Source organism: Bombina bombina, chromosome 4, assembly GCF_027579735.1.
Source record: "Bombina bombina isolate aBomBom1 chromosome 4, aBomBom1.pri, whole genome shotgun sequence".
Classification (NCBI taxonomy): Eukaryota; Metazoa; Chordata; class Amphibia; order Anura; family Bombinatoridae; genus Bombina; species Bombina bombina.
The window spans coordinates 114,053,260-114,076,907 of NC_069502.1; the positions used below are offsets into that span (position 1 = coordinate 114,053,260).

General features: G+C 38.5%; 1 protein-coding gene across 1 annotated transcript in view; it reads right to left on the reverse strand.

Annotated features, from left to right (window-relative positions):
- Positions 1–1,971: 1,971 nt before the first annotated feature.
- The window catches only part of LOC128655268 (aminopeptidase NAALADL1-like), a 154,533-nt gene continuing 132,856 nt past the window's right edge, over positions 1,972–23,648 (reverse strand). Inside the window, exons 17-19 of the mRNA XM_053708928.1 lie at positions 3,901–3,988; positions 2,666–2,758; positions 1,972–2,181 (exon numbers count right to left, since the gene is read on the reverse strand). Coding sequence (XP_053564903.1) covers positions 1,998–2,181; positions 2,666–2,758; positions 3,901–3,988 — 365 coding nt within the window. The 3' untranslated portion in view covers positions 1,972–1,997. The remainder of the gene's footprint in view (positions 2,182–2,665; positions 2,759–3,900; positions 3,989–23,648) is intronic.

Genomic DNA, 23,648 nt, shown 5'->3' on the forward strand with positions numbered 1-23,648 from the left:
GGCGTGGATCCCAGTGAAGCATAGGTCTCAAGCTACTACCACATACCCTTTGTTATTAGATTTCTACACTCATTGGGACAAGATCATACACATGTCCACAAATATCTCCTCCACAGACGCACCACTAACCCCCATATACCAGAATCCTGACCTACCCTGGAATTGCAGGGAAAAGGAGCCGGGGCTCATGATCCCCTTTAAAGATCTTACGCTACTATCTCTCCTAGAAGGCCACAAACTTTTGCCACTATCTGACTTGCAGGAAACGACACCGGGCACACACATGAACTGGCTAGCACATTTGCAGATGGCTCATTACCTTACGACTCATCGCCACAAACATACATTGACAAGACAAGTGACAGCATTCGAGAGCATGTGCTTGCAAGACACCCCCATGGCTCACGCTATTTCACTAACATACTGGCTTCTAGCTGCAGAGGTCCCACACACTCTCCCCACATACACCAAGGCATGGGAGAAAGAGTTACATACAGAGATAGACATCAAAGAATGGCAGGCTGCATTCCAAATTACTAAAAAAGCATCAATATCTGTAAAAGTACAGGAGGCAAGCTATAAGTTTTTGTCAAGGTGGTACCTCACACCCAGTAGACTACATCAAATATATAAGACAGCATCGGGGAGGTGTTGGAGAGACTGTGGGGGAAAGGGAACGCCAACACAGATTTGGTGGCTCTGTCCCAAGTTAGACACGTACTGGGTAAATGTACTAAATCAGATAGAATGCACGATAGGGAAGGCACTGCAAAACAGCCCTAAAACAATATTGTATCTATCACTACCCAAACTCGAGAGCAAGCAGAGTAAGGCGCTGATGTTGATCATGCTAAACAGTGCTAAAATGTTGATTCCAAAACATTGGAAATCACGGACAATACCAACAATTGCGGAGTGGAGTCAACAAGTTGACACCCTGTTGCAACTAGAAAGATACCACCATCTCCAACAAGGAACTGCAGATATACATGACCTTATGATACAGCTATGGAAAGAAAGTAATAGCAATCACCAGTGATGTTGCCAACCAGATTGTAAACATGGGTGGGAGGGGTGGTGCTGACAATGTATGAAACCAATACATATCTAAATAGAGACACAGGGACTCTGACTGGCCCACAAGTTGGATGGGGAAACGGGAAGACACTTACCTGCTTGCTCTTGGCGAACCATGGCGCTGTGACATGGCGAGAACCAATGTTTAATCTCATTGTTTATTACATTTTAGAAATATTCATTCTGGAATGATCTGACACGATTGACTTTTTACTTGACTTTGTTTTTCTTTTTTGTTCAACATTTCTGAATATAATTGAAAGGCTATAGAGCCTTGATGGACACGAAGAGACACTTGTTACATTGATGCTAAGTTATAATTTGTTTACTGTAAAAATAACTTGAAAATTGAAAAATATGTTGCTTCAAATGTTCTGTATAACATGATAATTTTCTCTTTTCAATAAAAATATTCTTTAAAAAAAAAAAAATAATAATTGTATGCTCTATCTGAATCATGAAATAAAAAAATTGGGTTTCATATCCCTTTAAGCAGGAAATCTATGAGGACAGCCCCTTAGTGCTTTAGTGGTAAGAACAGTAGTGATATTTAATATTATAACAAAATGAAGGTACCACTTTAAAGGGATAGTATTATAATAAAACAAATCTACTCTATCAATTGAGCAGTTAATTCTTGACAAATTACCATCATAACATTTTTATTGCTAGTGCTGTAAAAACAAAAATGAAAGAAAACAAATCTATTAATAACTAACTCCTACTGCATTGCTTCTCTGTCAGCCTATCAGAGGCCTGCAGCCTGACCTCTGACATATGCTGTGGGCCCTCTAGTTGGCAGATACATAAGTAAAGCAGTATACCAATATGTTGTTGTTGAAGCCCTTTCTAGCAACCAGTGGGTTAAATAATTGTAATTAAACATATGCAAGATTCTTTTGTAATTTTTAATTGATATATTAAATGGTAGCAGCAATTTCCAGAGTCGATGCAGCATTCTCTATAGCCTGAATTACAATTGTTAATTGATGGTGGACCTGGTCCCAGTTGTCTTTTTGGTTGGTTGTGACCGCTAACTGGTAGGCATCTGCAAGGCCTGGGAATGTGACCACACTGGAGGTGCGTGAAGCCCAAATAACATGACTGCAAAAAAAAAAAAATTATTATGGGCAACAATAGCTCTTAGTAGTAACAGTAGCAATACAGTGGAGAACGCCATATTGAATTTGCTTTGTCAAGCTTTATTGATGTTCTAATTTAAATGTCCATACAAGGAGGTCTTAACCACCAAAATTATACCAAATTGTAAATCTGTTATAATCAACTTTACATCAATTTAATTAGATAATATTCTTTTCCATTTATTAAAGCAGCCATTTGTATATCTATCTAGTTATTAATCCACAAAGTAAACTCTCTGGAAGGTTATTATTTGGCATACATGATGTGCAATATGTATTTAATAAAGAGTTATCACAACTCGTATTTCATAATATAATAATATCATAATTTGCTTCTTTTAATCTCACAATAGAGAAGAGAATTGGTGTGGTAAAATAAGTAAAATTAAAATTAAACAAACAAAAAACCTATATGCTTTCCAATATAATATAATTGCAGTAGTTACCTGTAATATAATTTATCTGGGAATGCAAAATGGTTAATGAAAGCTCGTTCCAAGAGCATCAGTTGGTCATTAATCATTCTAATCTTAAGTGGCCTGAAATGAAAAAGAATTTTAAATTAAAAGAAAGAATTGTTAGAAAAACAAACTGGGTTTAGATATCTATTGTCTAGTTATTGTAAAGCTCCTAAGCTAGGTAGATACGGTGAATGTTCTCTGTGCATAATAAAAAGACAATGGTTTAATATCTACTCTGAAAAAAAGCAGTAAAGCAGTAGATTTTTATTCCTGACAAATTTATTTTTTCTCCCATTTTCCGGCCCCCTATATCATGTGACAGACATCAGCCAATCAAAGACTAGTATACATATACCCAGTAAACTTATGCACATGCTCAGCAGGAACTTGTTCCCCATAAAGTATATATATATATATATATATATATATATATATATATATATATATATATATATATATATATATATATATATATATATATATATATATATATATATATATATATATATAACTGTGCAACATTTGATAATGGAAGTAAATTGAAAAGTTTCTTAAAACTACATGCTCTAGCTAAATCATAAAAGTTTATTTTGACTTGAGTGTCCCTTTAATGGTGCCAGCTACTACTGAGCATATGAAAAACTTCACAGTGTATATGTATATGAGTTTGTAATTGGCTGAAGGCTGTCACATGATACAGGGAAGCTGACAAATTTAAATTTTTAAATGTGTTAGAAAATAAATCTACTGCTCATTTAATATTCAGACTAAGTGCTATTGCATTATCTTTGTATTATGTACTTGTTGATTATGTAGTTCTACTGTATTTAATAAACCTTTAAGGGGTCACTAAAGACAAAATTAAAGTTTCATGATTCAGATAGAGTATGCATTAATAAAAAAACAACACATTTCCATTATACTTCCTTTATCAAAATGTGCACATTCTTTTTATATGCAAACTTTCTGAGACTCCAGCTCCTACTGAGCATGTGCAAAAGTGCACAGTATAAAAACAAATGCATTTTGGGATTGGCTAATGGCTGTCACATGATACAGCGGAAGGAATATTGGATTAGCTTTAAAATTTGCCATTACAAATTCTCTCCTTTTCTCTGTGTAGATCTAAAGTGCTAGCAACAGATCTGAACTAGAAGATGATATTAATTTAAACTAAATATAACATTTTGATTGGTTAATAAATTGTATGATCTACTCACATCTCATCAGTACTATTCAGTTCTTTAATAGTCTTCTCCAGAGCGTCACATGCAGTCTTGTATTTGTTTATAGCATTTTTTAATGGCTCTGATAAACAAAGAGAACAATGGCATTAAATGTAACCAATCTTATTAGCAATAAAAATGTAGTTTAGTAAATATGTATATTACTAGAGCAGGTCTGGTTAACTACAGTCACAAAATGAGTATGGTTGCCATACTGCTGCTTTACAAAGAGGTCTCCTGTCAAAAATACATACAGTATGTCAGTCGCATTTTAAAGAAATGGGTCCTTTATAAGAATACCGACATATGAAATGTTCCTAGGCCTTCATTTAAAAGCAGCAATATCGGAGCCCTACAGTTTGTAAATGATTGAAATATTCTTTATTATTTATTTTTTCAAATAATTTAAATATGTTTCTTGGTCACATGTAACCTTATCAAATAATATGAACATGATTATTTCACATGTACTGAGGCATGTGGAGCCTCACATCTAGACTGGTAGACTGGGTTTGTAAACCCCTTGTATTAGAGGTAGGCTGACCATACTGCCGCTTTAAAAAGGGACACATATGAAAAATACATGTCAGGGCTGTTTAAAGAAATGGTTTTGTATAAGAACCCTCACATATGTATTTTTCATATGTGTTCCTTCTTAAAGCGGCAATATGGTCAGCCTAATTAGAGGGGTCTGCAATTTCATATTAAAAATAAAAGTTGATAACATTGGTTCATTTTTAAAGTTAAAAGCCCTATGATTAACAACATGAGGGTAGGCAAATAGGGAAAGAAATATTAGAATGAATAATCTACCATTCACAGATTATGGCACATTTGCAAATGCCAAAGGGTTAATTTAACTATGTCAGGAATATATTGGCAATACTCCTACCATTTACTAAGTTCTAATGGACAAGAACTGATATAGTTGTGCCAATAGATCATCTGTAGAGACAATTTGTATAATATATTTTAATCCATAATAAATTTGCCCTTCCAGCCTTTTCTGATGTTGTATATGTTCAATCACATTACTGCTTTTTGTTAATATATGTTGATTACGAGTTTTGCGGTAACAGGGGTGAGGTATTAACTTGCATGTTATTCTCACCGCTCACTTTCCTACAGCGCTGGTATTACGAGTTTTCAGAAACCCGGCGTTAAAAGACAAAAAGTGAGCGTAGAGCAAAATTTTGATCCAAATGTCACTTCAATACCAGCACTGCTTAAGTGAGCGGTGAGCTGGTGTAACATGCTCGTGCACGATTTCCCCATAGGAATCAACGGGGAGAGCTGGCTGATAAAAAGTCTAACACCTGCAAAAATGCAGCGTATAACTCAGTAACGCAGCCCCATTGATTCCTATGGGGAAATGAAATTTATGTTTACACCTAACACCCTAACATGAACCCCGAGTCTAAACACCCTAATCTTACACTTATTAACCCCTAATCTGCCGCCCCCAACATCGCCGACACCTACATTATTTTTATTAACCCCTAATCTTTCGCTTCGGACACCGCCGCCACCTACATTATACTTATGAACCCATAATCTGCTGCCCCCAACATCGCCGACACCTACAATATATTTGTTAACCCCTAATCTGTCGCCTCCTATGTCGCCGCAACCTACCTACACTTATTAACCCCTAATCTGCTGCCCCAACATCGCTGCCACTATAATAAACATATTAACCCCTAAACCGCCGCACGCCTGCCTCGCAAACATTAGTTTATTATTATTAACCCCTAATCTGCCGTCCCTAACATCGCCGCCACCTACCTACATTTAATAACCCCTAATCTGCCGCCCACAACGTCGCCGCCACTATACTAAATGTATTAACCCCTAAACCTAAGTCTAACCCTAACACCCCCTAACTTAAATATAATTTAAATAAATCTAAATAAATATTCCTATCATTAAATAAATAATTCCTATTTAAAGGGACAGTCAAGTATAAATTAAACTTTCATTATTCAGATAGGACTTTTAATTTTAATTGACTTTCCAATTTACTTTTATCATCAAATTTGCTTTTTTTCTCATGGTATTCTTAGTTTAAACTAAACATAGGTAGGCTCATATGCTAATTTCTAAGCCTTTGAGGGCTGCCTCTTATCACATGCTTTTTAAATCTCTTTTCAACACAAAGAGACAGAAAGTACACGTGGGCTATATAGATATCACTGTGTTCAGGCACAGAAAGTTATTTAAGATCTAGCACAATACAATGCTAAATTTAAGACAATAGATAATAAACAGTCACAGTCATGTGATCAGGGGGCTGGAAGAAGGTTCCTAGATACAAGGTAATCACAGAGGTAAAATGTGAATTAATATAACTGTGTTGGTTATGCAAAACTGGGGAATGAGTAAAAAAGGGATTATCTATCTTTTAAAACAATAACAATTCTATGGTTGACTGTCCCTTTAAAACTAAATACTTACCTGTAAAATAAACCCTAAGCTAGCTACAATATAACTAATAGTTACATTCGCCTAGATTTAGAGTACTGCATTAGCCGTCAAAAGCAGCGTTAAGGGGTCCTAACGCTGCTTTTGGCCACCCGCTGGTATTTAGAGTCAGGCAGGAAAGGGTCTACCGCTCATTTCAAGCCGCGACTTTTCCATACCGCAGATCCCCTTACGCCAATTACGTATCCTATCTTTTCAATGGGATCTTCCTAACGCTGGTATTTAGAGTCTTGGCTGAAGTGAGCGGTAGACCCTCTACCAACAAGACTCCTACCGCCCATGGAAAGGCTGTAGTTAAGAGCTTTATGGGCTAACGCCGGTATATAAAGCTCTTAACTACAGTGCTCTAAAGTACACTAACACCCATAAACTACCTATATACCCCTAAACCGAGGTCCCCCCATATCGCCGCCACTATAATAAATATTTTTAACCCCTAATCTGCTGCCCCTAACATCGCCGACACCTACATTATATTTATTAACCCCTAATCTGCCCCCCCCCCCCAACGTTGCCGCCACCTAACTTCAAGTATTAACCCCTAATCTGCCGACCGGACCTCGCTGCTACTATAATAAATGTATTAACCCCTAAAGCTAAGTCTAACCCTAACCCTAACACCCCCTAAATTAAATATAATTTTAATCTAACTAAATAAATTAACTCTTATTAACTAAAGTCTTCCTATTTAAAACTAAATACTTACCTGTAAAATTAACACTAATATAGCTACAATATAACGAATAATTATATTGTAGCTATTTTAGGATTTATATTTATTTTACAGGCAACTTTGTATTTATTTTAACTAGGTACAATAGCTATTAAATAGTTATTAACTATTTAATAGCTACCTAGTTAAAAGAAATACAAAATTACCTGTAAAATAAATCCTAACCTAAGTTACAATTAAACCTAACACTACACTATCATTAAATTAATTAATTAAATAAATTAACTACCAATACCTACAATTAAATACAATTAAATAAACTAAACTAAATTACAAAAACAAACAAACACTAAATTTGTTTGTGTTTGTTTGTTTTTGTTTTTTATTAGGGGGCTAAATCTAAGCCCCCTAATAAAATAAAAAAATAATAAAAGTCCCTACCCTATTCTACATTACAAAGTAATCAGCTCTTTTACCAGCCCTTAAAAGGGATTTTTGCAGGGCATGCCCCAAAGTAATCAGCTCTTTTGCCTGTAAAAAAAAATACAAACCCCCCAACATTAAAACCCACCACCCACATACCCCTACTCTAACCCACCCAAACGCCCCTTAAATAAACCTAACACTACCCCCCTGAAGATCTCCCTACCTTGAGTCGTCTTCACCCAGCCGGGCCGAAGTCTTCATCTGATGTGGCAGAAGAGGACATCCAGACCTGCAGAAGTATTCATCCTATCCATGCGACATCTTCTATCTTCATCCATCCGACGAGGAGCAGCTCCATCTGCAAGACCTCCAGCGCCAAACATCCTTCCGATTGGATGATAGGATTCTCTCAGCCAATCGGAATTAAGGTAGGAAAAATCTGAATGGCTGATTCAATCAGCCAATCAGATTCAAGTTCAATCCGATTGGCTGATCCAATCATCCAATCGGATTGAGCTTTCATTCTATTGGCTGTTCCAATCAGCCAATAGAATGCAAGCTCAATCCGATTGGATGATTGGATCAGCCAATCGGATTGAACTTGAATCTGATTGGCTGATTTAATCAGCCAATGAGATTTTTCCTACCTTAATTCCGATTGACTGATAGAATCCTATCAGCCAATCAGAATTCGAGGGACGCCATCTTGGATGATGTCACTTAAAGGAACCTTAATTCGTTGGGTAGTCATCGGTGAAGAAGGATGTTCCGCGCCAGAGGTCTTGAAGATGGAGCCGCTCCTCGTCGGATGGATGAAGATAGAAGATGCCGCTTGGATGAAGATGTCTGCCGGTCCGGATGTCCTCTTCTGCCCGGATAGGATGAAGACTTCTGCCGGTCTGGATGTCCTCTTCTGCCCCATCGAATGAAGACTTCGGCCCGGCTGGGTGAAGACGACTCAAGGTAGGGAGATCTTCAGGGGGGTAGTGTTAGGTTTATTTAAGGGGGGTTTGGGTGGGTTAGAGTAGGGGTATGTGGGTGGTGGGTTTTAATGCCCCGCAAAAAGCCCTTTTAAGTGCCCCACAAAAAGCCCTTTTAAGGATTGGTAAAAGAGCTGATTACTTTGTAATGTAGAATAGGGTAGGGACTTTTATTATTATTTTTTATTATTTTTTTTATTAGGGGGCTTAGATTAGGTGTAATTAGTTTAAAATTCTTGTAATCTTTTTTTATTTTCTGTAATTTAGTGGGGGGGGGGTTTTATAATTTAGTTTAGTTTATTTAAAGGGATATTCCAGCCAAAATTGGAAACCACATGGGTGCATTTCGGTGTTGAACAGAAGCAATTTTGTAATATACATGCATTAGCAAAAATGCTTCTAATAAATTATATAGCTGTTTTAAAAGTGTATTTAATTATGCACCGTGCACCAGCATTTTAAACACAGCACTTGCTCAGAGAGCCTAAGGTGCTTGTACCATCTGTAATGACTCAATTTGTTAATTGCTGGCATGATACAAGCCCCACTGATGAGATGAGCAGCTGCATTATTTAAAATGTGGGTGCAGTGACAATATCCAGTTATGCTTCACATGCACGTGCAGTGAAAAATGTTAACACTAAAACAGTGATAATTTTTACTAGAAGCATTTTTGCCAATACATGTATAATGCAAATATGTTTCTATTTAAAGACGTAATAAATCTATCTCCATTTAATTTTTGACTGGAATGTCCCTTTAATTGTATTTAATTGTAGGTATTGGTAGTTAATTTATTGAATTAATTTAATGATAGTGTAGTGTTAGGTTTAATTGTAACTTAGGTTAGGATTTATTTTATAGGTAATTTTGTAATTATTTTAAATAGGTAGCTATTAAATAGTAAATAACTATTTAATAGCTATTGTACCTAGTTAAAATAAATACAAAGTTGCCTGTAAAATAAATATAAATCCTAAAATAGCTACAATATAATTATTTGTTAGATTAAAATTATATTTAATTTAGGGGGGTGTTAGTGTTAGGGTTAGACTTAGCTTTAGGGGTTAATACATTTATTATAGTAGCGGCGAGGTCCGGTCGGCAGATTAGGGGTTAATACTTGAAGTTAGGTGGTGGCAACGTTGGGGGGGGCAGATTAGGGGTTAATACTATTTATTATAGTGTTTGCGAGGCGGGAGTGCGGCGGTTTAGGGGTTAATACATTTATTATAGTGGCGGCGAGGTCCGGTCGGCAGAATAGGGGTTAATAAGTGTAGGTAAGGTAGCGGCGACGTAGGGGGGGCAGATTAGGGGTTAATAAATATAATATAGGGGTCGGCAGTGTTAGGGGCAGCAGATTAGGGGTTCATAGGGATGATGTAGGTTGGGGGGTTGTCTGGAGCGGCAGATTAGGGGTTATTAATAATATGCAGTGGTCAGCGATTGCGGGGGCGGCAGATTAGGGGTTAATAAGTGTAAGGTTAGGGGTGTTTAGACTCAGGGTTCATGTTAGGGTGTTAGGTGCAGACTTAGAGAGTGTTTCCCCATAGGAAACAATGGGGCTGCGTTAGGAGCTGAACGCTGCTTTTTTTGCAGGTGTTAGGGTTTTTTTCAGCCAGCTCAGCCCCATTGTTTCTTATGGGGATATTGTGCACGAGCACGTTTTGTCAGCTTACCGCTACCGTAAGCAACGCTGGTATTGAGGGTTGAAGTGGAGCTAAGTTAGGCTCAACGCACCCTTGTTTGAGCCTAACGCAGCCCCTCAGACAACTCTCAATACCAGCGTTGTTGGAAGGGTGCGCTGGGAAAAAAAGCAGCGTTAGCTACGCGGGTCTTCACCGACAAAACTCTAAATCTAGCCGATTGTATCTAACTTAGGGTTTATTTTTATTTTACAGGCAAGTTTGTATTTATTTTAACTAGGTAGAATAGTTATTAAATAGTTATTAAGTATTTAATAACTACCTAGCTAAAATAAATACAAAAGTACCTGTAAAATAAAACCTAACCTAAGTTACACTAACACCTAACACTACACTATAATTAAATAAATTAACTAAATTAAATACAATTACCTAAATTAAATTAAATTAGCTAAAGTACAAACCCCCCCCCCACTAAATTACAGAAAATAAAAAACAAATTACAGATATTTAAACTAATTACACCTAATCTAATCAGCCAATAGGAGTGAACTTGCATTCTATTGGCTGATTGGAACAGCCAATAGAATGCAAGCTCAATCCTATTGGCTGATTTGATCAGCCAATAGGATTGAACTTCAATCCTACTGGCTGATTGCATCAGCCAATAGGATTTTTTCTACCTTAATTCCGATTGGCTGATAGAATTCTAACAGCCAATCGGAATCTAAGGGACGCCATCTTGGATGACGTCACTTAAAGGTAACTTCATTCAGCTTTAGTCGTTGGAAGAAGAGGATGCTCCACGTCGGATGTCTTGAAGATGGAGCCGCTCTGCGCCGGATGGATGAAGATAGAAGATGCCGTCTGGATGAAGACTTCTGCCCGTCTGGAGGACCACTTCGCCTGGCTTGGATGAAGACTTCTCCCGGCTTCGTTGAGGACCTCGGCCCGACTTGTATGAAGACGTCTCCCGGTAAGTTGATCTTCAGGGGGTTAGTGTTAGATTTTTTTGGGTGGGTTTTATTTTTAGGTTAGGGACTTTGGGCAGCAAAAGAGCTAACTGCCCTTTTAAGGGCAATGCCCATCCAAATGCATTTTTCAGGGCAATGGGGAGCTTAGGTTTTTTTTAGTTAGTATTTTATTTGGGGGGTTGGTTGTGTGGGTGGTGGGTTTCACTGTTGGGGGGTTGTTTGTATTTTTTTTCCAGGTAAAAGAGCTGATTACTTTTGGGCAATGCCCCGCAAAAGGCCCTTTTAAGGGCTATTGATAGTTAAGTTTAGGATAGGGTTTTTTTATTTTGGGAGGGGGCATTTTTTTATTTTGATAGGGCTATTAGATTAGGTGTAATTAGTTTAAATATCTGTAATTTTTTTTATTTTCTGTAATTTAGTGTTTGTTTTTTGGACTTTAGCTAATTTAATTTAATTTAGGTAATTGTATTTAGTTTAGTTAATTTATTTAATTATAGTGTAGTGTTAGGTGTTAGTGTAACTTAGGTTAGGTTTTATTTTACAGGTACTTTTGTATTTATTTTAGCTAGGTAGTTATTAAATACTTAATAACAATTTAATAGCTATTCTACCTAGTTAAAATAAATACAAACTTGCCTGTAAAATAAAAATTAACCCTAAGCTAGATACAATGTAACTATTAGTTATATTGTAGCAAGCTTAGGGTTTATTTTACAGGTAAGTATTTAGTTTTAAATAGGAATTATTTAGTTAATGATAGGAATATTTAGTTAGATTTATTTAAATTATATTTAAGTTAGGGGGTATTAGGGTTAGACTTAGGTTTAGGGGTTAATACATTTAGTATAGTGGCGGCGACGTTGGGGGCGGCAGATTAGGGGTTAATAAATGTAGGTAGGTGGCAGCGATGTTAGGGATGGCAGATTAGGGGTTAATAATAATAAACTAATGTTTGCAATGCGGGAGTGTAGCGGTTTAGGGGTTAATATGTTTATTATAGTGGCGGTGATGTCGGGGGTGGCAGATTAGGAGTTAATAAGTGTAGGTAGGTTGCGGCAACATTGGGGGCAGCAGATTAGAGGTTAAAAAATATAATGTAGGCGGTGGCGATGTTGGGGGCAGCAGATTAGGGATTAATAATATTTAACTAGTGTTTGCGAGGCAGGAGTGCTGTGGTTTAGGGGTTAATATGTTTATTATAGTGGCGGCGATGTCCGGAGCGGCAGATTAGGGTTAAAATTTTTATTTTAGTGTTTGCGATGCTGGAGGGCCTCAGTTTAGGGGTTAATAGGTAGTTTATGGGTATTTTAGCACTTTAGTTATGCGTTTTATGTTATGGCGTTGTACCATAAAACTCATAACTACTGACTTTTAAATGTGTTAGGGATCTTGGCGGTAGAGGGTGTACTGCTCACTTTTTGGCCTCCCAGGACAGGCTCATAATACCAGCGGTATGAAAATCCCATAGAAAAAAGAGTTTACGAAGTTTACGTAAGTCGTTTTGCGGTAAGGCCAAAAAAGTGTGCAGTGACCCTAACAGTGTGCAGTGACCTGTTAACGCTGCTTTTTCAGCTACCACAAAACTCGTAATCTAGGCCCCTGTCTTTTAATGCTTACAATATAGTAAAATTTATATTGTTAAACAATATTTTCTTGAATATAGAATACAGAAGAGAAGTAATCAGCTGGGGACAGACAGTACTCAATAGCCCACTCTATGGAATTGTACCCAGCAAGGATGCAGCCTCTTTTGCCCTGTATGTGCCTTTCACTCAAGAGCACAGGTCTGATCTCATCCATAAGGACAGTCCAGTCCTAAAATTCCATGCAATTCAATGAACAAAAAATAAAATAAATCACAGCTAACTCCAGGCATCAGTGGAAATGCAGCTATACCTCTTTAACCCCTTAATGACCACAATGTACCCTGTATGTCACTGGTCATTAAGGGTTTTTTCAGGACATAATAGCACAAGTCTAGCAAGAACACGCTATTAATGCCCTCCCTCCAGAAGGCTTTGTGGAATAGAGCAGTCTCAACGCTGGTGGCAAGACCACGCTATAAAACAATCAAGTCCCAAAAAAAGGCCAGCGACATACAGGGTACGTCGCTGGTCCTTAAGGGGTTAAAGGGACATAAAACTCACATTGTTCCTTTCATGATTCAGATAGAGCATGCTTTTTAAACAACTTTCCAATTAGCTTCATTCTCTGTGAAAAGCATATCTAAATAGGCTCAATAGCTGCTAATTGGTGGCTGCACATAGATGCCTCGTGTTATTGGCTCACCCATGTGCATTGTTATGTCTTCAACAAAAGATACCTAAAGAATGAAGCAAGTTAGATAATAGAAGTAAATTGGAATGTTGTTCAAAATTGTATTCTCTATCTGAATCATGAAATAAAATGTTGGGGTTTCATATCCCTTTAAGGAACAGAGGCAAAAGATCCATGTCTTGTTGCTCCCTTTACCTTTTGGGACACATGGGTCATATATTTAATACAATATGCCCCCTTCACAGATGAGAACTTTCCTGCAGTACATCATCTGATCCTGTCTATAAGAACAGTTCAGTCCAGGAAATTACTAGGCAAAAGAAAAGGCAGAGCCCTGGCTGGGTAACTTTCTTACCTAGCTGAGTGTTTCTCTACTGTGTTCTTGAATGTCAAATGTTAGAAGAGATTGTGGGTTATATATATATTAGGTTATTCATATCTCATTTAGTAATAATTATCATTACAAGTGAGATAAAAAACATAATTTATGCTTACCTGATAAATGTATTTCTCTTGTGGTGTATCCAGTCCACGGATCATCCATTACTTGTGGCATATTCTCCTGCCCAACAGGAAGTTGCAAGAGGATCACACACAGCAGAGCTGCTATATAGCTCCTCCCCTAACTGCCATATCCAGTCATTCGACCGAAACTAGCCGAGAAAGGAGAAACCATAGGGTGCAGTGGTGACTGTAGTTTAAAATTTAGACCTGCCTTAAAAGGACAGGGCGGGCCGTGGACTGGATACACCACAAGAGAAATAAATTTATCAGGTAAGCATAAATTATGTTTTCTCTTGTTAGGTGTATCCAGTCCACGGATCATCCATTACTTGTGGGATACCAATACCAAAGCTAAAGTACACGGATGAAGGGAGGGACAAGGCAGGTACTTAAATGGAAGGGACCACTGCCTGTAGAACCTTTCTCCCAAATATAGCCTCCGAAGAAGCAAAAGTATCAAATTTGTAAAATTTTTAAAAGGTATGAAGCGAAGACCAAGTCGCCGCTTTGCAAATCTGTTCAACAGAAGCCTCATTTTTAAAGGCCCAGGTGGAAGCCACAGCTCTAGTAGAATGAGCTGTAATCCTTTCAGGGGGCTGCTGTCCAGCAGTCTCATAGGCTAAGCGTATTACGCTCCGAAGCAAAAAAGAAAGAGAGGTTGCCGAAGCCTTTTGACCTCTCCTCTGTCCAGAGTAAACAACAAACAGGGAAGATGTTTGACGAAAATCTTAAGTCGCTTGTAAGTAAAACTTTAAAGCACGAACTACGTCCAAATTATGTAAAAGACGTTCCTTCTTTGAAGAAGGATTAGGACACAATAGTGGAACAACAATCACTTGATTGATATTCTTGTTGGAAACTACCTTAGGTAAAAACCCAGGTTTCGTACGCAGAACTACTTTATCTGTATGGAAAATCAGATAAGGAGAATCACATTGTAAAGCTGATAACTCAGAGACTCTACGAGCCGAGGAAATAGCCATCAAAAACAGAACTTTCCAAGATAAAAGTTTGATATCAATGGAATGAAGGGGTTCAAACGGAACTCCTTGAAGAACCTTAAGAACCAAGTTTAAGCTCCATGGAGGAGCAACCAGTTTAAACACAGGCTTAATTCTAACCAAAACCTGACAAAATGCCTGGACGTCTGGAACCTCTGCCAGACGCTTGTGCTAAAGGATAGACAGAGCAGAAATCTGTCCCTTTAAAGAACTAGCTGATAATCCTTTATCCAAACCCTCTTGGAGAAAGGACAATATCCTAGGAATCCTAACCTTACTCCATGAGTAATTCTTGGATTCACACTAATGAAGATATTTGCGCCATATCTTATGGTAGATTTTCCGGGTTACAGGCTTTCGTGCCTGTATTAAGGTATCAATGACTGACTCTGAGAAGCCACGCCTTGATAAAATCAAGCGTTCAATCTCCAGGCAGTCAGTCTCAGAGAAATTAGATTTGGATGATTGAAAGGACCTTGTAGTAGAAGGTCTTGTCTCAGAGGCAGAGGCCAAGGTGGAAAGCATGACATGTCCACAAGGTCTGCATACCAGGTCCTGCGTGGCCACGCAGGCACGATCAAGATCACAGATGCTCTCTCCTGTTTGATTTTGGCAATCAGTGGAGGGAGCAGAGGAAACGGTGGAAACACATAAGCCAGGTTGAAGAACCACGGTGCTGCTAGAGCATCTATCAGCGTCGCTTCTGGGTCCCTGGACCTGGATCCGTAACAGGGAAGCTTGGCGTTCTGGTGAGACGCCATGAGATCCAATTCTGGTGTGCCCCAATGATGAACCAATTGAGCAAACACCTCCGGATGGAGTTCCCACTCCCCCGGATGAAAAGTCTGACGACTTAGAAAATCCACCTCCCAGTTCTCAACACCTGGGATATGGATCGCTGATAGATGGCAAGAGTGAGTCTCTGCCCAGCGAATTACCTTGGAGACTTCTAACATCGCTAGGGAGCTCCTGGTCCCCCCTTGATGGTTGATGTAAGCCACAGTCGTGATGTTGTCCGACTTAAATCTGATGAACCTCAGGGTTGCTAACTGAGGCCAAGCTAGAAGAGCAATGAATATTGCTCTTAACTCCAGAATATTTATTGGGAGGAGTTTCTCCTCCTGAGTCCACGATCCCTGAGCCTTCAGGGAATTCCAGACTGCACCCCAACCTAGAAGGCTGGCATCTGTTGTTACAATTGTCCAATCTGGCCTGCGAAAGGTCATAGAGTGTATATGTGTAGATTACCACTGGCGCTAATAAATTAAGCTAGGATTTGTCCTACCAACTAATTGTGACTTTTCTAAGTGAATTGTGACTTTTCTAAGTGAAAAAATAGAAAAAAAAAATGGGGATATTTTAAGTGACTTCAGTTTATCTCATGTGAAACTTATTTTGTCTTATGTAACTCTGACGTGTTTCAAATCAAACAGCGATATTAAAGAAGCAGATGTCTGAGAGTCTATGACATCCGATATAATATTTTGATCCTTGTGATTGGACTATAAAAAGGTGTTTACCTTAAAATAATAATTTGTCTGTAAATATAGACAATTCAAATGTTGACAGATTAAATGCTATTTGTGAAGCGTGTCTCTATTTTCTGAGAGATATGGTGATGTGAAACGATGTCTTTTGTGGATGTGTGAAAAAAAAGAAATATAAATTACGTCTATAAATTAATGGCTGTGTATGTAGGTGATGTAGATGGGTAAGTAAAAAAGGATCGTTCAATATAGATAAAGTCTCATTTAATGAACTAAATAGCTCTATTAACATAAGATAGCATAAAATACATTAAGTAAAAAAAATTGCACAAATATAAAATATAGGGACGTCTCCCTATGTGTAATTCCTTAGGTCAAATGTCCTAACAATATTGGTGATATTTTAAAAGTGATAGTAACTTAATACAAATAGCCACCCTTTGGGTTAAACAGTAGTTTGGCAAAGAGTTGTTTAGAAAAACGTAAGGTACCTTACTTTTGTCCGTTAAGAATCGGAAGTGTCTCTGAATCACTGTAGCGCTTCTATGAGCGTCCTCCTATGTTTTGCTCTTTCGCGGCTTAATGTGAACAGGCGAACCTCCGTTTCCTATTGGTAGTTAGAGGTAACGCCTCTTTTTTGATAGGCTGTAGCGGTACGCTGAATGTACAGCGTATAGAGATGTAGATGATCCGTAACAGATTGTTTTAAACTGAAACTGTTACAACTTTTCTTCTGCCCATATGAGCGCAGGATTGAAGATATATTGTTGTAGAAACAAAGTGTCGTACTTTAAATGCAGCTGATCAGATCCTTGGTCCTCCTGGTGGCTTTTTCTCCTAAATCCTGGGAATCAAAGAGACCACTTGAGGGGCTGGATCGCAGCTTTAGAGAGTACTTCAAAGTTTGTAATACAGGCAGTCTGGAGTAAATTCTACGCGTTTCACCATCTCGGGACTTTATCAAGATACTCCAGACAGGTTGAATGCTTCCTTATAAAGGTGGTTCTTGTATTATGATTGGTTAGGTAATCAAGGTGAAGTTCATGAAAGCACACCTTCTTTCTTTTAAGGTGGAATAAAAGATTACAGTCTTTTGTGTATAAAGGTAGTATTGAACGTCCTCTTTAGGGTGGTCTTGTCAATCCACATTTTGCAAAATTATACATTTATTTCTATATTCAACTTCATGTACAGTAAGTTGCAGATATGTATATTGTTAATAACTCATATAAAAACGATATCCATGGTTGAAATTTGTTTAAAATAGTACATTAAAATAAACCCTCACTTTGTGGATGATATATAAAACATTAAGCTTATTGTTAGAACGATCTCTCAGAAAAAGTAAAAAAGAAAAATAAATGATATATAGATATATGTGTTGATTGCTATCAATTGTGTATGTCGCTGTCTCCACATATTTACTTAATCACACCTCACTAGGAGATTACTTCTATAAAATGATTGTATATATAGGGTACAAGTAAGTCTATCCTATTAGGAAAATTTAAAGATACATTACATCATCTCAAATGTAGCCTATTGCGTGAACAGGGGAAAAACTAATTTTGAGTAAATGTAGAGAATTATATCATGAGTGTGGTAACGGAAATGAATTATAATGATGATATCTGACATTTGTGTTGTTAAATATACCTGCACATAGGTGCAATTATATCGTCTCAAATAAAGCTTATTGCAGAGACAGAGGAAAATATAATTGGAAAATATAATTGGAGCATCAATGTGGTAGCGGATATGAGTTTTTATGAAGATATCTGACATGTATATAGTTGGAAGATGATTCTCAAACTAATGGCTAGATTTAGAGTTTTGTCGGTAACGACCCGCGTAGCTAACGCTGGCTTTTTTCTGGCCGCACCTTTAAAATAACTCTGGTATTGAGAGTCCACAGAATGGCTGCATTAGGCTCCAAAAAAGGAGCGTAGAGCATATTTAACGCAACTTCAACTCTCGATACCAGAGTTGCTTACGGACGCGGCCAGCCTCAAAAACGTGCTCGTGCACGATTCCCCCATAGAAAACAATGGGGCTGTTTGAGCTGAAAAAAAACCTAACACCTGCAAAAAAGCCGCGTTCAGCTCCTAACGCAGCCCCATTGTTGTCTATGGGGAAACACTTCCTACGTCTGCACCTAACAACCTAACATGTACCCCGAGTCTAAACACCCCTAACCTTACACTTATTAACCCCTATTCTGCCGCCCCCGCTATCGCTGACCCCTGCATATTATTTTTAACCCCTAATCTGCCGCTCCGTAAACCGCCGCTACTTACATTATCCCTATGTACCCCTAATCTGCTGCCCCTAACACCGCCGACCCCTATATTATATTTATTAACCCTTAATCTGCCCCCCACAACGTCGCCTCCACCTGCCTACACTTATTAACCCCTAATCTTCCGACCGGACCGCACCGCTATTATAATAAAGTTATTAACCCCTAATCCGCCTCACTCCCGCCTCAATAACCCTATAATAAATAGTATTAACCCCTAATCTGCCCTCCCTAACATCGCCGACACCTAACTTCAAACATTAACCCCTAATCTGCCGACTGGAGCTCACCACTAGTCTAATAAATGTATTAACCCCTAAAGCTAAGTCTAACCCTAACACTAACACCCCCCTAAGTTAAATATAATTTAAATCTAACGAAATTAATTAACTCTTATTAAATAAATTATTCCTATTTAAAGCTAAATACTTACCTGTAAAATAAATCCTAATATAGCTACAATATAAATTATAATTATATTATAGCTATTTTAGGATTTATATTTATTTTACAGGTAACTTTGTATTTATTTTAACCAGGTACAATAGCTATTAAATAGTTAAGAACTATTTAATAGCTAAAATAGTTAAAATAATTACAAAATTACCTGTAAAATAAATCCTAACCTAAGTTACAATTAAACCTAACACTACACTAGCAATACATTAATTAAATAAAATACCAACAATTACCTACAATTAAACCTAACACTGCACTATCAATAAATTATTTAAATACAATATCTACAAATAAATACAATGAAATAAACTAACTAAAGTACAAAAAATAAAAAAGAACTAAGTTACAAAAAATAAAAAAATATTTACAAACATTAGAAAAATATTACAACAATTTTAAACTAATTACACCTACTCTAAGCCCCCTAATAAAATAACAAAGCCCTACCCTATTCTAAATTACAAAAGTTCTAAGCTCTTTTACCTTACCAGCCCTGAACAGGGCCCTTTGCGGGGCATGCCCCAAAGAATTCAGCTATTTTGCCTGTAAAAAAAAACATACAATACCCCCCCCCAACATTACAACCCACCACCCACATACCCCTAATCTAACCCAAACCCCCCTTAAATAAACCTAACACTAAGCCCCTGAAGATCTTCCTACCTTATCTTCACCCTGCCAGGTTCACCGATCCGTCCTCGGAAGTCTTGATCCAAGCCTCGGAAGTGTTGATCCAAGCCCAAGCGGGGGGCTGAAGAGTGACGTCCATCCTCGGGCTGAAGTCTGGATCCAAGCGGCGACTGAAGAAATCCATCCTCGGGCTGAAGTCGGAAGTCCATCATCTGGATGAAGTCTTCTATCAAGCCGCATCTTCAATCTTCTTTCTTCTGGAGCGGAGCGGAACCATCTTCTTCCAAGCCGACGCGGAACATCCTCTTCAACCGACGACTAGACGACGAATGACGGTTCCTTTAAATGACGTCATCCAAGATGGCGTCCCTCGAATTTCGATTGGCTGATAGGATTCTATCAGCCAATCGTAATTAAGGTAGGAATATTCTGATTGGCTGATGGAATCAGCCAATCAGAATCAAGTTCAATCCGATTGGCTGATCCAATCAGCCAATCAGATTGAGCTCGCATTCTATTGGCTGTTCCGATCAAATTTTAATTTCTACAGAAGTCGTCTAGATAAGGGGCCACTGCTATGCCCCGTTGTCTTAGGACCGCCAGAAGAGACCCCAGAACCTTTGTAAAAAATTTTGGGGCTGTAGCTAACCCGAAGGGAAGAGTCACAAACTGGTAATGCCTGTCTAGAAAGGCAAACCTTAGGAACCGATGATGATCTTTGTGAATCGGTATGTGAAGGTAAGCATCCTTCAAATCCACTGTGGTCATGTACTGACCCTCCTGGATCATAGGTAGGATTGTCCGAATAGTTTCCATTTTGAACAATGGAACTCTGAGGAATTTGTTTAAGATCTTTAGATCCAAAATTGGTCTGAAGGTTCCCTCTTTTTTGGGAACCACAAACAGATTTGAATAAAATCCCTGTACTTGTCCCATCTGTGGAACTGGATGGATCACTCCCATTATTAGGAGGTCTTGCACACAGCGTAAGAATGCCTCTTTCTTTATCTGGTTTACAGATAATCTCAAAGGTGAAATCTCCCTTGTGGGGGGGAAGCTTTGAAGTCCAGAAGATATCCCTGATATATGATCTCCAACGCCCAGGGATCCTGAACATCTCTTGCCCATGCCTGGGCGAAGAGAGAAAGTCTGCCCCCTACTAGATCCGTTGCCGGATAGGGGGCCGTTCCTTCATGCTGTCTTAGAGGCAGCAGCAGGCTTTCTGGCCTGCTTGCCTTTGCTCCAGGCCTGGTTAGATTTCCAGGCCGGCTTGGATTGCGCAAAAGTTCCCTCTTGTTTTGTAGCAGAGGAAGTTGATGCTGCACCTGCCTTGAAGTTTCGAAAGACACGAAAATTAGACTGTTTGGCCCTTGATTTGGCCCTGTCCTGAGGAAGGGTATGACCCTTACCTCCAGTAATGTCAGCAATAATTTCCTTCAAACCAGGCCCGAATAGGGTCTGCCCCATGAAGGGAATGTTAAGTAATTTAGACTTTGAAGTCACGTCAGCTGACCAAGATTTAAGCCATAGCGCCCTACGCGTCTGGATGGCGAATCCAGAATTCTTAGCCGTTAGTTTAGTCAAATGAACAATGGCATCAGAAACAAAAGAATTAGCTAGCTTAAGTGTTCTAAGCTTGTCAAGTATTTCAGTCAATGGAGTAGCTGTCTGAAAGGCCTCTTCCAGAGACTCAAACCAGAACGCCGCAGCAGCAGTGACAGGAGCAATGCATGCAAGGGGCTGCAGGATAAAACCTTGTTGAATAAACATTTTCTTAAGGTAACCTTCTAATTTTTTATCCATTGGATCTGAAAAAGCACAACTGTCCTCGACAGGGATAGTGGTATGCTTTGCTAAAGTAGAAACTGCTCCCTCCACCTTAGGGACCATCTGCCATAAGTCCCGTGTGGTGGCGTCTATTGGAAACATTTTTCTAAAAATAGGAGGGGGGGAAAACGGCACACCGGGTCTGTCCCACTCCTTAGTAATAATTTCTGTAAACCTTTTAGGTATTGGAAAAACATCAGTACACACCGGCACCGCGTAGTATTTATCCAATCTACACAATTTCTCTGGCACTGCAATTGTGTCACAGTCATTCAGAGCAGCTAAAACCTCTCCAAGCAACACCCGGAGGTTCTCAAGCTTAAATTTAAAAGTAGACATATCTGAATCAGGTTTCCCCGAGTCAGAGACGTCACCCACAGACTGAAGCTCTTCCTCAGCTTCTGCATATTGTGACGCAGTATCAGACATGGGCCTTAAAACATCTGCGCGCTCTGTATTACGTCTAACCCCAGAGCTATCGCGCTTTCCTCTGAATTCAGGCAGTCTGGCTAATACCGCTGACAGGGTATTATCCATGATTGCCGCCATGTCCTGCAAAGTAATCGCTATGGGCGTCTTTGATGTACTTGGCGCCATTTTAGCGTGAGTCCCTTGAGCGGGAGTCAAAGGGTCCGACACGTGGGGAGAGTTAGTCGGCATAACTTCCGCCTCGTCAGAATCCTCTGGTGATAATTCTTTTAAAGATAACAGCTGATCTTTATTGTTTAAAGTGAAATCAATACATTTAGTACACATTCTCCTATGGGGTTCCACCATGGCTTTTAAACATAATGAACAAGGAGTTTCCTCTATGTCAGACATGTTTATACAGACTAGCAATGAGACTAGCAAGCTTGGAAAACACTTTAAATCAAGTTAACAAGCAATATAAAAAAACGTTACTGTGCCTTTAAGAGAAACAAATTTTGCCAAAATTTGAAATAACAGTGAAAAAAGGCAGTTAAACTAACAACATTTTTACAGTGTATGTAACAAGTTAGCAGAGCATTGCACCCACTTGCAAATGGATGATTAACCCCTTAATACAAAAAACAGATTAACAAAACGAAAAATATGTTTTTTAAACATTCATAACAACTGCAACAGCTCCTACTTTTGAAGCCTTTTGAGCTCTTCAGAGATGTCCTATAGCATGCAGGGGACTGCTGAGGGAAGCTGAATGTCACAGTTTGTAATTTTAACTGCACCAACTGTAACTTTTATACTATAACAGTGGAAAGCCTCAGGAAAACAGTTTCTAGGCAAAAATAAAGCCAGCCATGTGGAAAAAACTAGGCCCCAATAAGTTTTATCACCAAAGCATATATAAAAACGATTAAACATGCCAGCAAACGTTTTATATTGCACATTAATCAGAGTATATACCTCTGATAGCAAGCCTGATTCTAGTCGCTATTAAATCACTGTATTTAGGCTTTAACTTACATTAATCCGGTATCAGCAGCATTTTCTAGCAAATTCCATCCCTAGAAAAACTGCACATACCTTATTGCAGGATACCCTGCACGCCATTCTCCCTCTGAAGTTACCTCACTCCTCAGACATATGTGAGAACGGCAGTGGATCTTAGTTACTTCTGCTAAGATCATAGAAAAACGCAGGCAGATTCTTCTTCTAAATGCTGCCTGAGATAAAATAGTACACTCCAGTACCATTTAAAAACAATAAACTTTTGATTGAAGAAAAAACTAACTTTATTTTACCACTTTCCTCTAACTACCTCCAGCTTTGTTGAGAGCTTGCAAGAGAATGACTGGATATGGCAGTTAGGGGAGGAGCTATATAGCAGCTCTGCTGTGGGTGATCCTCTTGCAACTTCCTGTTGGGAAGGAGAATATCCCACAAGTAATGGATGATCCGTGGACTGGATACACCTAACAAGAGAAATAACTTTAACAAACTATACATTTCTTGCTTTAAGTATCTCTGTTAACATCTTTATTATACTTAAACGGACAGTAGGCACCTTGAAATTACAATATGTATCTGGGTCTTGCATTACATTAACATAGTAGAAGAATCAGAATGTTTGGAATGCATTAACACTTTGTATGCTG